This window comes from Momordica charantia (assembly GCF_013281855.1).
Source record: "Momordica charantia cultivar OHB3-1 chromosome 9 unlocalized genomic scaffold, Mcharantia_2.0 BLBB01000009.1, whole genome shotgun sequence".
Lineage (NCBI taxonomy): Eukaryota > Viridiplantae > Streptophyta > Magnoliopsida > Cucurbitales > Cucurbitaceae > Momordica > Momordica charantia.
The window spans coordinates 24165206-24178331 of NW_028275167.1; the positions used below are offsets into that span (position 1 = coordinate 24165206).

At 29.1% G+C, this 13126-nt stretch overlaps 1 protein-coding gene across 1 annotated transcript; it reads left to right on the top strand.

Annotated features, from left to right (window-relative positions):
• The first annotated feature begins 9414 nt into the window (after positions 1–9414).
• On the top strand, positions 9415–12164 carry WRKY54 (WRKY DNA-binding protein 54). The gene is made up of 3 exons (XM_088128350.1): positions 9415–9840; positions 10243–10344; positions 11576–12164. Exons 1-3 carry the CDS (start codon positions 9470–9472, stop codon positions 12018–12020), a joined length of 918 nt encoding a protein of 305 aa, XP_087984476.1. The 5' UTR covers positions 9415–9469; the 3' UTR covers positions 12021–12164.
• The last annotated feature ends 962 nt before the right edge of the window (positions 12165–13126 follow it).

The following is a 13126-nucleotide window of genomic DNA, read 5'->3' on the forward strand; positions in this document are numbered from 1 at the left end:
CGGACGGCCGAAATCACCACTACTAGCGTTGATAGATGCTAAGTATGAGGGCCGAGGTGAACCTGGCCGAGGTCCGACCTACCGGGAAGTTCGGTGGGGGCCGATGCGAATTACTGTCGGCGGCGTGATTATCGAGCATAATCGTCGGTCCCGAGATTACCGGGCGTAACCGACGATCCCGAGATTACCGAGCGTAACCGTTGCAAGATTAGCGGGACTACCACCCATAAGTAGAGGACTTCACTCCACGATCAGGTACGATGATCTCTGACCTCGAACTAAACTGGGAACCCGACCTATACTGACTTGATCGTCAGAGTGCTCACCTTTTTGTGCAGGTCCGCCCAAGTGTTCAGATCGGTCCGGAAGCCGAATTCGAGCTGCAATCTGAAATACGTGGTTGTGCATATCCTTGCATAAACAAATTTTACTATCTTCGTTTTATTAAAAATAAGAAACTAAAAGCAAAGTGGATATCAAACGATGATTTTTTTTTTTTTTTTTGAAACGAGTGTTGCGAGGACAAAATTAAGGTCAAGTGAAAATACGAAAATAAAAAGATAGAGGAAATTAAACCTTTCATTTTCCTCACTAATTACTTTTCACTTTGAACGGATAATATATACATTTTTGTTCTCCAAAGACTCCTACTGATTTTGTCGACTCATTTTAAATTGGAAAAATAATCTTCGAACCTTCCATTTTTATTAATTAATTTCTTTTGGCTTTTGGATGGAATAATAATACATTTCCATTTTTATTTATTCCTATGTCGATTTTTTCTCCTTTGTTTTGTTTTCTTTGGAAAATGTCTATTGATTGCAATTATTCTCAAAACACGTTTCAAATTTTAATTTTATGGCATTCCTTATTTTGAAAATTCTAAAAACATTTTAAAATACTTATTTATTTATACTACTTTTTAAGTGCTTATAGAAAAATCTCTCATAATTTCCACTTTAAAATAAACTATTATAAAAATAATCATTAAAATTTTATATTTGTTAGGCACTTACACGATAGGGTTTTATACCAATCTGAGTAGAGCTAAGAACTAAGTAGATAAAGACACTTATTATCATTCGTAAGGTTGATGATACGATCTCCACTTCAGAGGGAAACTAGAACCCTTCTAATATTGAATAAGGCTATATCTCTCACAAGTGCCACTACAGTAATATCGACTTTAGATGATGGTGAAAAAATGTTGTAAATATATCTTTTGATGCTTTTCCGTCATTATATTCTCCATCAAGGAAACAATAAACATGACGATAAACAAAAAGCATCATTAATAAATTTACTATGATAATTAAAAACTGTAAAAAGAAGATGTGTTAATGAGAATTTCCAACCATCACAAAAATTGTTTTACTAAAAATTATCAAGAAAAAAATCAATAAAATTCATTCGTGTGTAATTCAAGATAAATTTAATAACGACAGTTTATTACTGTCACGAAGGCCTTTGCGTATTAGTCTTATAATCGAGATTAAATGTACCGTGACCAAATTCGACAGCAAGAGTTATTTGTTGTGTCATATTAAGTGGATGAAAGGACCATTGCATGATTGTGCGTTTATGTGACTACCCAAGCTTGGTACCAAGCTCAAACACGAGCCAGAGTTATCTCATATGCTTGAGTCGAAAGCAATCTCAACCGCGTGGTCATAAGAGAGAGGCACTCTCAATGATGTCCAAGTTTTATAATATCCAACAATTGATTGAGACATCTTGTTAGATATCTTATAAATGATCATTAAATTTACCCTTAACCTATATTGACTTACCACTCTTTGAAACCTCCGAATTTGAGGGATTTCAAGATCGGTTAGTGTTTGGATGAATTAAAAAAATATATTGAAATCCTAAATGATTTCAAATTTGTTTTTGGTGCTATTATTTCCCATTAAAAAAACGTCGGATTTGTTATGATTTTAAGTTTAAATGTACACACATACAATCTCCCTTCTACATAGATCATCAAGTCGACTATAAGATTAGTTTCAAATTTTGCTTTGTGTAACTTTCTTTATTCTAATAACTATAATCTAACTCTCACGTTGGTTTTCTATTTTGTCATGAGTATTTATTTTTTTTCCTATTTCAATATTGTTTGGATCATATTCTTTTAAGTAGATTTTTCTTATTTTCCCCTTATGCTTTTGTCTTTTCAGTACTAAATATCATAAAATGACTATGATTAAAAAAAAAAAAAAACCTTTTTGCTGAATAAATTGAGGTAAAGAGAGATCTTCACATGTATATGGTGTTTTTCATAGATTTTTTTTTTCTTTTTGTTTTTTTAGAACTGTGGATAGCTATGATAGAAAAAAAAACACCTTATTGCAGCGTGAATAAATTAAATCAAGATATTTTCAAGTATTTTTTTTTTAATTTTAAAAATAAAGATGACATTTGCAAGTTTTAATTTTGTTGAGTTGATTTAATTAAATTGCCTTTTTTCATATTGAAATAACTACTTGATAATAAAATATTATAGCATTAATAATACAATATCTTGCAAAATATCAGGAGCATAATAATAAAATGTGATACTTTATTTTCAAACAAAAAACTTTAATTTCAACAATTTATAATCAATTTGGTTCGAAATATCGTTAGGAATTTGAAATCATTTCCATTCTTTAAAATTCTCGAATTTGAAATGATTTCTTACCAATCCCAGATGGCAAACGAATCATTAATTAACTTTCTGGTATATTAGTGGTTTAATTGAGATATCAGACTAAAATTTCCCACACAAAATACCAAAGTTTATTTGGTGCGTGGTAGGTTAAAAGCAATTCTAGAAAGTGCATCTACAATGAAGAATATCAAATCTCATTCCACACAAAACAAAAAGGACGAAGAAAAAAGAAAATACAATCATATATTCATATTCCCTACTTGATGAGAGCTTAGAAATGTCCAATAGTTTAGTTTGGCATAAAATTTTTTGTGGGCGGTCGTCTTATCCACTCCCATTTGATTAAAACGGCAGCCATTTGCGACTTTATTTATTTTAGAAAAAAATAAATTGATTTGGGGTAGGTGTCAATCTGGTTTTTAAGTTTCAAAATGAACACTTTTCGTAAGTTTGAAATTTGGTTCTAAATGGTCCTTAACCATTCTTTTACCATTAGTTAACTTAACGAAAAAATAACGTGGCAATTAATGAGTGACTGGATTTTAACTTTTCAATTTGGTCCCTAACTAGTCACCTGTTAATTGTTATGTTATTTTTTCATTGAGTTAACTAATGGTCCAAGAATACTTAAAGACCATTTAGAACAAATTTTCAAACTTAAGTGTTCATTTTGAGACTTCAGAGACCAAATTGACACCTATCCCAAATCTTAACATAAAAAATGTATTTTTCCTATACTTTATTTGTCACTTAGTATTTTTGAACCTATAAATTAAAATAAAATAAAGCCTATAAACCTATGCAAATGCATATATATCACCATCCATGAATCGTCACTGTTATTACGTAACTAAACACTAAAGGGAGTTTTCATTTCTTTTTCTAAACTTTTGTCATTCAAAATTTGCGTTGAATTATTTGGGTTTAGTTTCAAGTTGATGACACAATTCTTATGAATTGTATGTGGCTGTATAGGTTGTTAATGTCTGGAATATATGTCACGTTTTCTATTTATGAGGTAATAAACAGTGTATTTTATTTGAGTGTGATTGGATTAGCTAGGTTTAAAGGTGGATTAACTAAACTATAAAAACTCATTTGAAATTTTTTTAAAATTATAAGGATTTAAGTGAAACTGAGTCAAATTTGATAATTAAATTCATCTCAAAACCATAGAGAATTAAATTGAAAATTTTAAAGCAGAGAGAAAACTAAACTTAAATCGTATGGATCAAATTTATATTTTAACATTTCTTTTTTTTTTTTTTAATTTAAGGTTAAATTACGGTTGTTTAGTCCTCTATGGTATGTGCTAGATTTCAATTTAATATTTTTAGCTTTTTAAAATTTTCAATTTGATCATTATAGTTTCTTTTCTGGGAGGTTTTGGAGTCACAAAAAGTTTGATGATGGTCTTACATGAATTCTACCTTACCTTGTTTTGTTGGACAATGAAAAAGAAAGGGAATGAGACGATGTTTAAAAACGTGTAGGGTTAATTTGAACTTAGCCTCAACGGTTAAGACACATATAACTCCAACTAAAAGTTCGTGAGTTTGAATTTTCACCTCTACTTACTTATCGTTGTATTAAAGAAAAAACGTTTTAAGCAGAGAAAAAAAATCAACCTTTGGTAAATCTAAGAAGATTATGAAAGATTTTCTAAACTGTAACAACCCGGCCCATATTTTCTAATACAGTCATCCTGACAACTTTCTAAGAAACTTTAAAAACTAAAATTATTTAGCAGAAGCGATTTCTTTAGACTGTATTAGAAAATACAGGTTGTTACAGTTAGTATCAGAGCATATAAGAATACTTCAAATACTTTGCAAATAAACATAATATCAATTGTATAATTATAAAAGTAAAGTATAAATTATTGAAAAAAAACAATTTAGTCTTCAAACTTTAATGGATAATAAGTCAATCTCTCTATAATTTTGACATTTGCAACGATTTAGTTCTTGAATGGTAACAATTTAATTCATATAATTTAAAATTTGTAAAAATTTGCTATCGTAAAAAATCCATCAAGTTAAAATACATATTTCGTTTTGTTACTCTGTAGTTGCAAAACACATTTGATCGCGAGCACCTATTTTATTTAAACCTCCGAAGAAGAAGATTTTTCACGCTGCTACAATTTTTAAATAACAAAAATTAAATTATTATATACAAAACTCTGTTGCAAGTTTCAATCTTTTTATTATTATTTTTTGTAGAAATATAAGTTTCAATAAGAGTTAAATTGTTAGCTAAAGTTAAATGGAATAATTTTTACTTCAGTAAATATATTATAATCAATATAAATAATCAACTATAATCATTAAAATTATTATTATTTGAATTTAAAAAATTATAAATTTCACTCTAGAAAAGAAGAAATTCCACTCTATAACATAAAATCAATATTTACTTTAAAAAATGGCACAATTTTTCAATTTTTTTTTTACTCTTAGTATATTTTCTCAAATTTGAGTTTTGAGTCATATTTAAATTAAAATTTATGTTACATTTAAAAATACATTTGTGTTATGCTATTTATGTAAACATATAAAAGAATATATAACTAAAGTTTCGTTTGATAACTATTTCGTTTTTACTTTTATGTTTCTAAAAGTTATGTTTGTTGTTTTACAATTTATTTTGTATATTTTGATATTTTTTAAAAATACGTTTGAATTCTTGCACGAATTTAAAAAACAAAAACTACTTTTTTTAATTTTCAAAATTTAACTTAGATTTTGAAAATATTTTTAAAAAGTAGATAGTAGGGTAAGAAATGTCAAAACAAGCATAGCTCAGAAGTAATTGACATATATCTCCAAATTTTTTAGTTCAATCCTCCACTCCCACGTGTTAAACATCCGCCAAAAAACGAAAAATAACAAATAAAAAAGTTATCAAAGTGATGTATTTTTATATTTTTAAAATTATTATTTTATTTTTTAATATAATATAATATCACAAATGTGATGGTGGAGTTTCAGACAAGAGATTACTAAATTATCTTTTGACTATTATTTCTATAGTATTTTATCTTGATTTCAATACATGTGATAATATTATTTAATTTTGCTTACTTAACTCGAAGCATATTTAAACAAAAAATTTAATTCTATAAAATTAGACGGAGACCCGAATATTGCGGAGGGTATTATGCCTTATTGGTGGATCAAATTTGGTCGAAATGTCTATTATTCTTTTTTATTTTTTAGAAAAATAAATAATTAATTGATGGGGGCATTTATATTATAAATTTAAATAATATTTTAGTTTTTATATTTTTAATTTGACTATATACTTTAAAAAATATTTGAAAAATTAAGATAAATTATATACACAATAAATATCGTATTGAAATTGTAATTCAGAAAACGAGATAAATGAGTATATCAACAAAAATTAATATTTCAAAAGTAGATAGTATTATAATTTACACATATATATATAACTGGGTGGGGCTCATCTATAAAGCTAGTCAGATCTTTTTGTCCAATACAGACACTGGATTTTATTTAGTAATAAGATACATTAAATATAGCAATATTTTTTAATAACATTTTTTTTTCTTTTGTAAATTAAAATATTGGGCGGACTATTTGACTGTACTTTTTAAATTTTCCATTAAAAAACAGTTTATTATTATTATTATTATTTTGGAGAAACTACTGGTTTTAATTCTTTGTTTATCTTTCCAAAGATTTATGTTATAAATTATTTATTTATGGTTTAAATACTATTTTTATCTCTATATTTTTTTACTTTTGTTTTAGTTTTTTATTTCAAAATATCTTTTTGGTCCCTATAATTTTATAGAGAGGCTATTTTGGCCTCTTCAATTTTATTTTTATCTATTTTTTATTAGAATTTTAGCATGATACTGCACTCACTAAATTTCTTGAAATGTAGCCATAAATTTGTAGTAAAGAGTTTCTATTGTATATAAAATTTGTGCTAGAATTTTATGTACCAAAATGACCACTTTTATAAATATAGAGACAAATTTTTTTGAAAGTATAAGCACTAAGATGAACAAATTAAAAGTACAGAACCAAATGGACGTTTTGAAAATATAAGGACCAAAATGAACTAAAAAAAAATAAAGTGAAGAAATTATATTTATTTATTATATGAATATTGATTATATCAAAGTGGATTATGTCTTTTTTTTTTTCTTTTAAATATTGGCTTAAATTTTATTAATAAAGATTGAAATTCAAATTTTATTGTAATTTGAGAGACTAAATAAAATATATTAAAATGTAGGTATCAAATGGAAAAGGAAAAATACCATTTTATTTATTCATGCAGTTGACACGATTTGTCCATTTTAATCTTCAATTTGAGTTTCATTAAATTAAACCCTCAATTAGTCCATTTTACATTTTTTTTTTATAGGATTTTAGGCTAGTTGTGAACAATTTTATGATTGGACAAGGTTAATTTCGTGAAAACTAACTTTTTTTTTCCTTGGTATCGTGTATTTTATTTATTTTTTAAATCAAAAGCCAACTTCATTAATGTGATAACATAATCATTAATCTAATAAAAGATGTATTATGCACGTGATTGAAAGTTTAGAGCATCTTAAAACTCTTTCTAAAATATAGAAGCTAACATTATTGTTGGGTAAAATCAAAGCCTAATACGTAAAGCCACGCATCGATGTTCTATGTAGAATTCAAAAGAATTAAATGGAATCTAGAGTTGAAAGCATCTTCATGGGATTTGATATTTACCGATGTTCTATGTAGAATTCAAAAGAATTAAATGGAATCTAGAGTTGAAAGCATCTTCATGGGATTTGATATTCCAGTCTAGATAGATCATGATTTAGCATTGATTTCCTCAAGTTTCTTTTGTACTGTGTGTAAGAAGAAAAATACGTCTGTATGTGAACGGATGATGATTAAAAAAAATATATATATATATATATATATGAAACAAACAACTAACTATCTGATTCGGAGACCGTAACCCCTTTTTGCAAACCATAACAAGCCACTAGTTGATGATCGGTTACAAAGTTTTAATATTTCCAATTTAATTCCTCATCTTTTTTTTATATCCATGAGTATTGCCCAGGACAATTTATACGAGAAATTATTGTATAGATACTAGTTTACGTGCGCCTTGACAATTTGACTCCTCTCATCAAATTGTAAATTATTATACTGTATTTATACATTTCACCCAGGGTCAATTTATATCATTTATCTCTAGGAAATTGTATTGGGTAGCTAAACTTTTATACATATTTACAAAAATGTCAACCACTTTTGTATTTTGCAAATATGGCAAAATATTTGAATTTTTATTTTCGAAATTTTTATTATTCTAGTTTTACCCTTATGAAATTTGATATACACCCAATGTGTATCTGATATACGCCCGATATATTGATATACTTCTGATCTACGTCTGATGTATAATATACATAAGATGTACATATTATACATCTGATATACATCTAATGTAACTTTAATTTATGATATACTAAATATATTTGTAATGATATACCTATGTATATCTTATCTGATATATATCAAATGTATCTTTGATGTATATCAGTGACGTATTAAATATATTTGTAATTGATATCTGATATACATCAGTAAATATCAGTAGATTACAGATGCATCAATGTTAGATACCAGTAGATATCATTGTTATATCAATAGTAAATTGGATACATATTAAGTATATATCATAGATGCATCAAAGTTATATTAGTGGTAAATCATATAATGATATGAGAGAAATTATATTAGTAGATATCACAGTTATATCAGTGGTAAATTAAAGACATATCAAGTATATATCACAAATATATAAGTGTTATATCAGCATGATAAATCAATGGTAAATTATATAATCATATAAGAACCTATATTAGTAGAAATCATAGTTATATCATACGTATATCAGTTGCAAACCATATTAGAATTTATATTGGTAGATATTATAGATATATCAGAAGTAAATCAGTTTTATATCAGTGATATATCAAAGACACATCAATAATATATTACACATCTATTAATGGTAAATCAATAAATAGTAAATAATATAATCATATAAGAAATTATAGTAGTAGATATCATAGTTATATAAATGATATATCAATTGTATATCAGTAATAAATCAGATGTATATCAAATATATATCAGTGCTATATCAATGGTATACCAATGCTACGAGGATAAATTTGACATTTTATTATTGGGCCTCCATCTTTTCTAAAAATTTTGATATATTTACAAATCTAAAATATATATACTAAATTTGTTATTTCTTTAAATTTTTTTGCCATATTTATAATTGTCTCTTTTATCTCCCTCAAAACTTACGAATAATTAAATTACTTTTCTTAATTTAATTAAATAATTATTTATGTAGCCAGATATTTTTAGAAATTGTAACAAACATGACTCTAAATTTTCCTAAAACACAACGGTAAAAGTTTAGAATCAACGTTCAATTTCACGAAAGATAATTGGTATCTTACTCGACTAGGCTAGTATCGCATGAATAAAATAATGAATAATAAAAATGGCCAGCTGTAACCTTGTAAGTGGTAAGTAAAAGTGGTTTTGGAAAATAAAATGGCAGCCTCTTCCACTACCCAAAGCATCACTAGGATGACGTTATGCTGATTACGTCATCAACCATCCAATCACTTGTGTTTCTTCCCCACACCTTCCTCCTCCACATTACTTCTTCTCATTTTTCTTTTATTATTATTATTTATTTATATAAAATCGGGTTCTTTTAAAATCTCATCGCCATTTTTCCGAAAATCGATCTTCAAAAATGTCGGAGAAGATTCAGATTGAGAGTCAGAGAGAGGCGAATTTCGCGACGGCGCCGGATTATTCTCGACGTCAATTGCTGCCGGCGGAGGCGTGGAGGAGCCTCACGGCGGGGCTTGCTCGCGGCCGAGCATCGGCGGCTCGGCTTCAGATTCTGCTCCGGTCGGCGGCCGCGACGGAGCACGATCGCCGAGTTCTCGCTGCCGAGGTCTTCAGATCCTTCACTGAGGCGATTTCCGTCCTCGAATCGTACGAGTCCGCCGCCGACGAGTCGCTTGGCCAGGATTATTCTTCCGTTTGCTCCGATCTGGACTCCGGCGACAGTCAGCGGAGTCCGGCGCATAAAGATTCCGGACGCGGCCATAAGAGAAGGTTTCTCTCTCTCCTCCTCCTCCACTCTCTCTCTCTCTCTCTCTCTCTCTAGAATTTTAGGGCAAAGCGAATGAAAAAGATAAGATGGGAGCGATCGCTTCTAATTTTGATTTTTTAAATCCGTAAGTGCTCCGGACAAACTTACATGTTCATCGACTAATCTCACACAACAATCATCTTACAATATTTAGTATCGAAAATACATCGAAATTAATTTTGATTTAACATCCCAAAATGTTAAACGAGTGAGTAAATTTCTTTATGGATGATTTGAATATAAATTTTTAGAATGATAATAGGTGTCATGTCTACTCGATTCAGATATCAAAAAATTTCTAGCTCTAACTGCGACCTAAATGTGCGACGTTTCTAGTGGATCTAACAATTGAGACGAAAACGCAGGAGAGCGGTGGAGGGGAGGACAGTGGTGTCGGCAACGGCGGAGGACGGCCGTGCTTGGAGGAAGTACGGCCAAAAAGCTATCCTCAATGCAAAACATCCAAGGTAGCCATTTTATTATCCCCATCCACTCAACTCATTATCTTTAATTTTCATTATTATTATCTTTTTTTTTTTTTTTTTTACCAAAAAGAGATATTTTGATTCTAAAAAATCACTTTTCCGTACACACTTTCTTTCGCCGACTTCCCTCTACACTCCACTTATCTTCAAATGCTTCGACTTTTCTCAGAACACATCATTTCACTAATTTGTCTCTTTCAAACCTATTATTGTTTATTTTACTATTTTAATTTAACGATAAATCAGATCTATTTATTTTTTTCTTGTTGGAAGTTCAAAGGTTCATAATCTAAAAAAGATAAAGACATGTTTTGTAATTTTTCTTTTTATACAAATAATTTCCAATTTTTTTATTGTAGTGATTTTGGCTATTCTAAAAATATTAGTTATTAAAAAAGTAGTTTTAGTTTTCCATTAAATCATTTTGAAAATATTAGCACCACAAACAGAGTGAGTTTTTTTGGATAAATAGGAACTTTGATCAAAATACTTATAGTGGAAGTAATTTGGATGGTGACATTCCATAAAAAGAAAGAAAAGAAAAACACTCAATACACATACTTTAGTGAACTTATTTTACAAAAATTTTTTTTTGTCTAGAATAGCTTAAAACATAAGCAAAGTTAGAAATTCTAACCAGACGAGATGAATTTGTATATTCTTACATTTTATATATACATAATCTTTCAATTTCCAACAGTCTCTAATGAGATAAGGGCATGGGTCTCTTGGTAACACAATAGCATGCTAAGAATTTTTATATTATGCTTGATATAATTTAAATGTAATTTAAGGGTCCGTTGAGTTATGTTACTATTTCTTGTTTATGTTGATCCTTTTTAATTAAAAAAATTGCATGACCCTCGACACCCGTGAATTCGATAATGATAAAACAATATTTATATTTATATTTTAGGAACAAATTAGAAATAACAAGAAATTTCTAAAAAATTTTTTTATAAGTCTTAAAAAGTTTAAGAAAAAACATAAACAAGAAACAATAAAATAGTTGTAAAATTGAAAACGAAAAACAACAACGAGAACGGTAAAGACCTAAAAACTCAGTTGATATAAACTAAGTTGAAATCAAAACTGTTTATTATTTCTCAATTTCAAAAGAAGAATCATTCAAACATTGAAAGAAAAGAAAAGTGAAAAAAAAAAGACATAAAAGCTTGACAAGAACTTTCCTCTCTTTTTGAACCAAACACAGGAGCTACTTTAGGTGCACCCACAAGTACGATCAGGGCTGCAAGGCCACAAAGCAGGTGCAGAAAATGGACGACGGTTCAGGAAACTACAAGATCACTTACATGGCGTCCCACACGTGCGGTCTCGCTGCCCCGATCGCCACCGTCGTTGCTGCCGATCCTCCCCTCTCCGCCTCCAACTCCTACAACATATGCTTCTCCAACTCGGGCAACGACCAACGGGGCGATAGTACTGCAGACTGTTTCGTCTGGCCCGAGGGCGACGATAGCGTGAAGGGAGAGACGACAAGTGAAGTGACAGACGGGACAGATATTCTCTGGTCGGAGTTTAAGGATTTTGGGGACTTGCAGGAGATGCCGACGACGAACCAATACTGTTTCTCGATGGGAGATGATGCAGATTCTCATGTGTTTGGGATGGATTTTTATGGTGATTTTACACTTTGATTAACAAAATTGTGTGTATACAATAAAATCCTAATTCTAGATGATGGTTGGATGGTTTTTTGCATATTAGGATGGTTGGATTTTAATCCAATCTAATAGCTTCAGATTTTTTATGTGCAGTAATATTAAAAATACCTTCCTTTATTTCTGCCACTTGTATATATGTTTCTCTTCCAACCAAATTAGTGTCTTCCAACCATGCTCGATTTAGCTTTATTGGTGAGCTAGAGGGCATGAAGTTTTTGACGTATCACCTACTATGAGATCTTGTGTTCATATTTTTTGTGAGCTTGATACTAAAAGTTCTTGATATCTGAATTTGAGTCCTAGGGTGGGCGTCCGTACTCCCATAGGAATAAAAAAGTTAGAAAAACTTATCGATTTGAGGTTATAAAAAAATACGTCTTAATTAAAATCAAAACCAAATTATGCTTTTTCAACGTGAGTTTACCATGTCTCTAAGTTATTGAAACAAAATATTATATCATTATAGACATCATTTTAAAATATCCGTGAGTTAATTTAGCAGGTTGAATTTAAATCATAATACAAATAATGAAAATTAATAACCTTTTAAAAAAAAGAAACTTAAAGGTAAAAAAAGAAAAAAAGTAATAACGTTTTAAAATAAACCTAAGAAATAAGAAATAATTAAGCTATCTTACTAGTCATTTTTATTCGGCCCCATTAAAGGGTGGAAAATTAAGAGCTATTGATGTTGAGGTGTATTTTTTTAAAAAAATCTCACAACTTTTTCGAATATGACAATGGGAGAGATTGAGAATATCTTCCGATTCTTGCACTCTTACAAGTGACAAAAAAAGGGTAAATATTTAGATAATGATATGTTTTATATGTGATAAGATGTCTTTTATGTACCATGAATTTCTCGATGTTGCAAATGAAATCGACGTGTTTGAAATGTTATTCCTCGTAGATAATAAGAACAGAGTTCAGTGAATTAAAATATCTATATCTTTCTTTGAGATAGAATATTTTAATTCTCACCCCATATTTATTATATTAGAAAAATTACATTATTCCCAAAACGATATTTCATCCATTTAGGTTAAATTATGGATTCTTGGGCAGGTTCTAAAAATAAC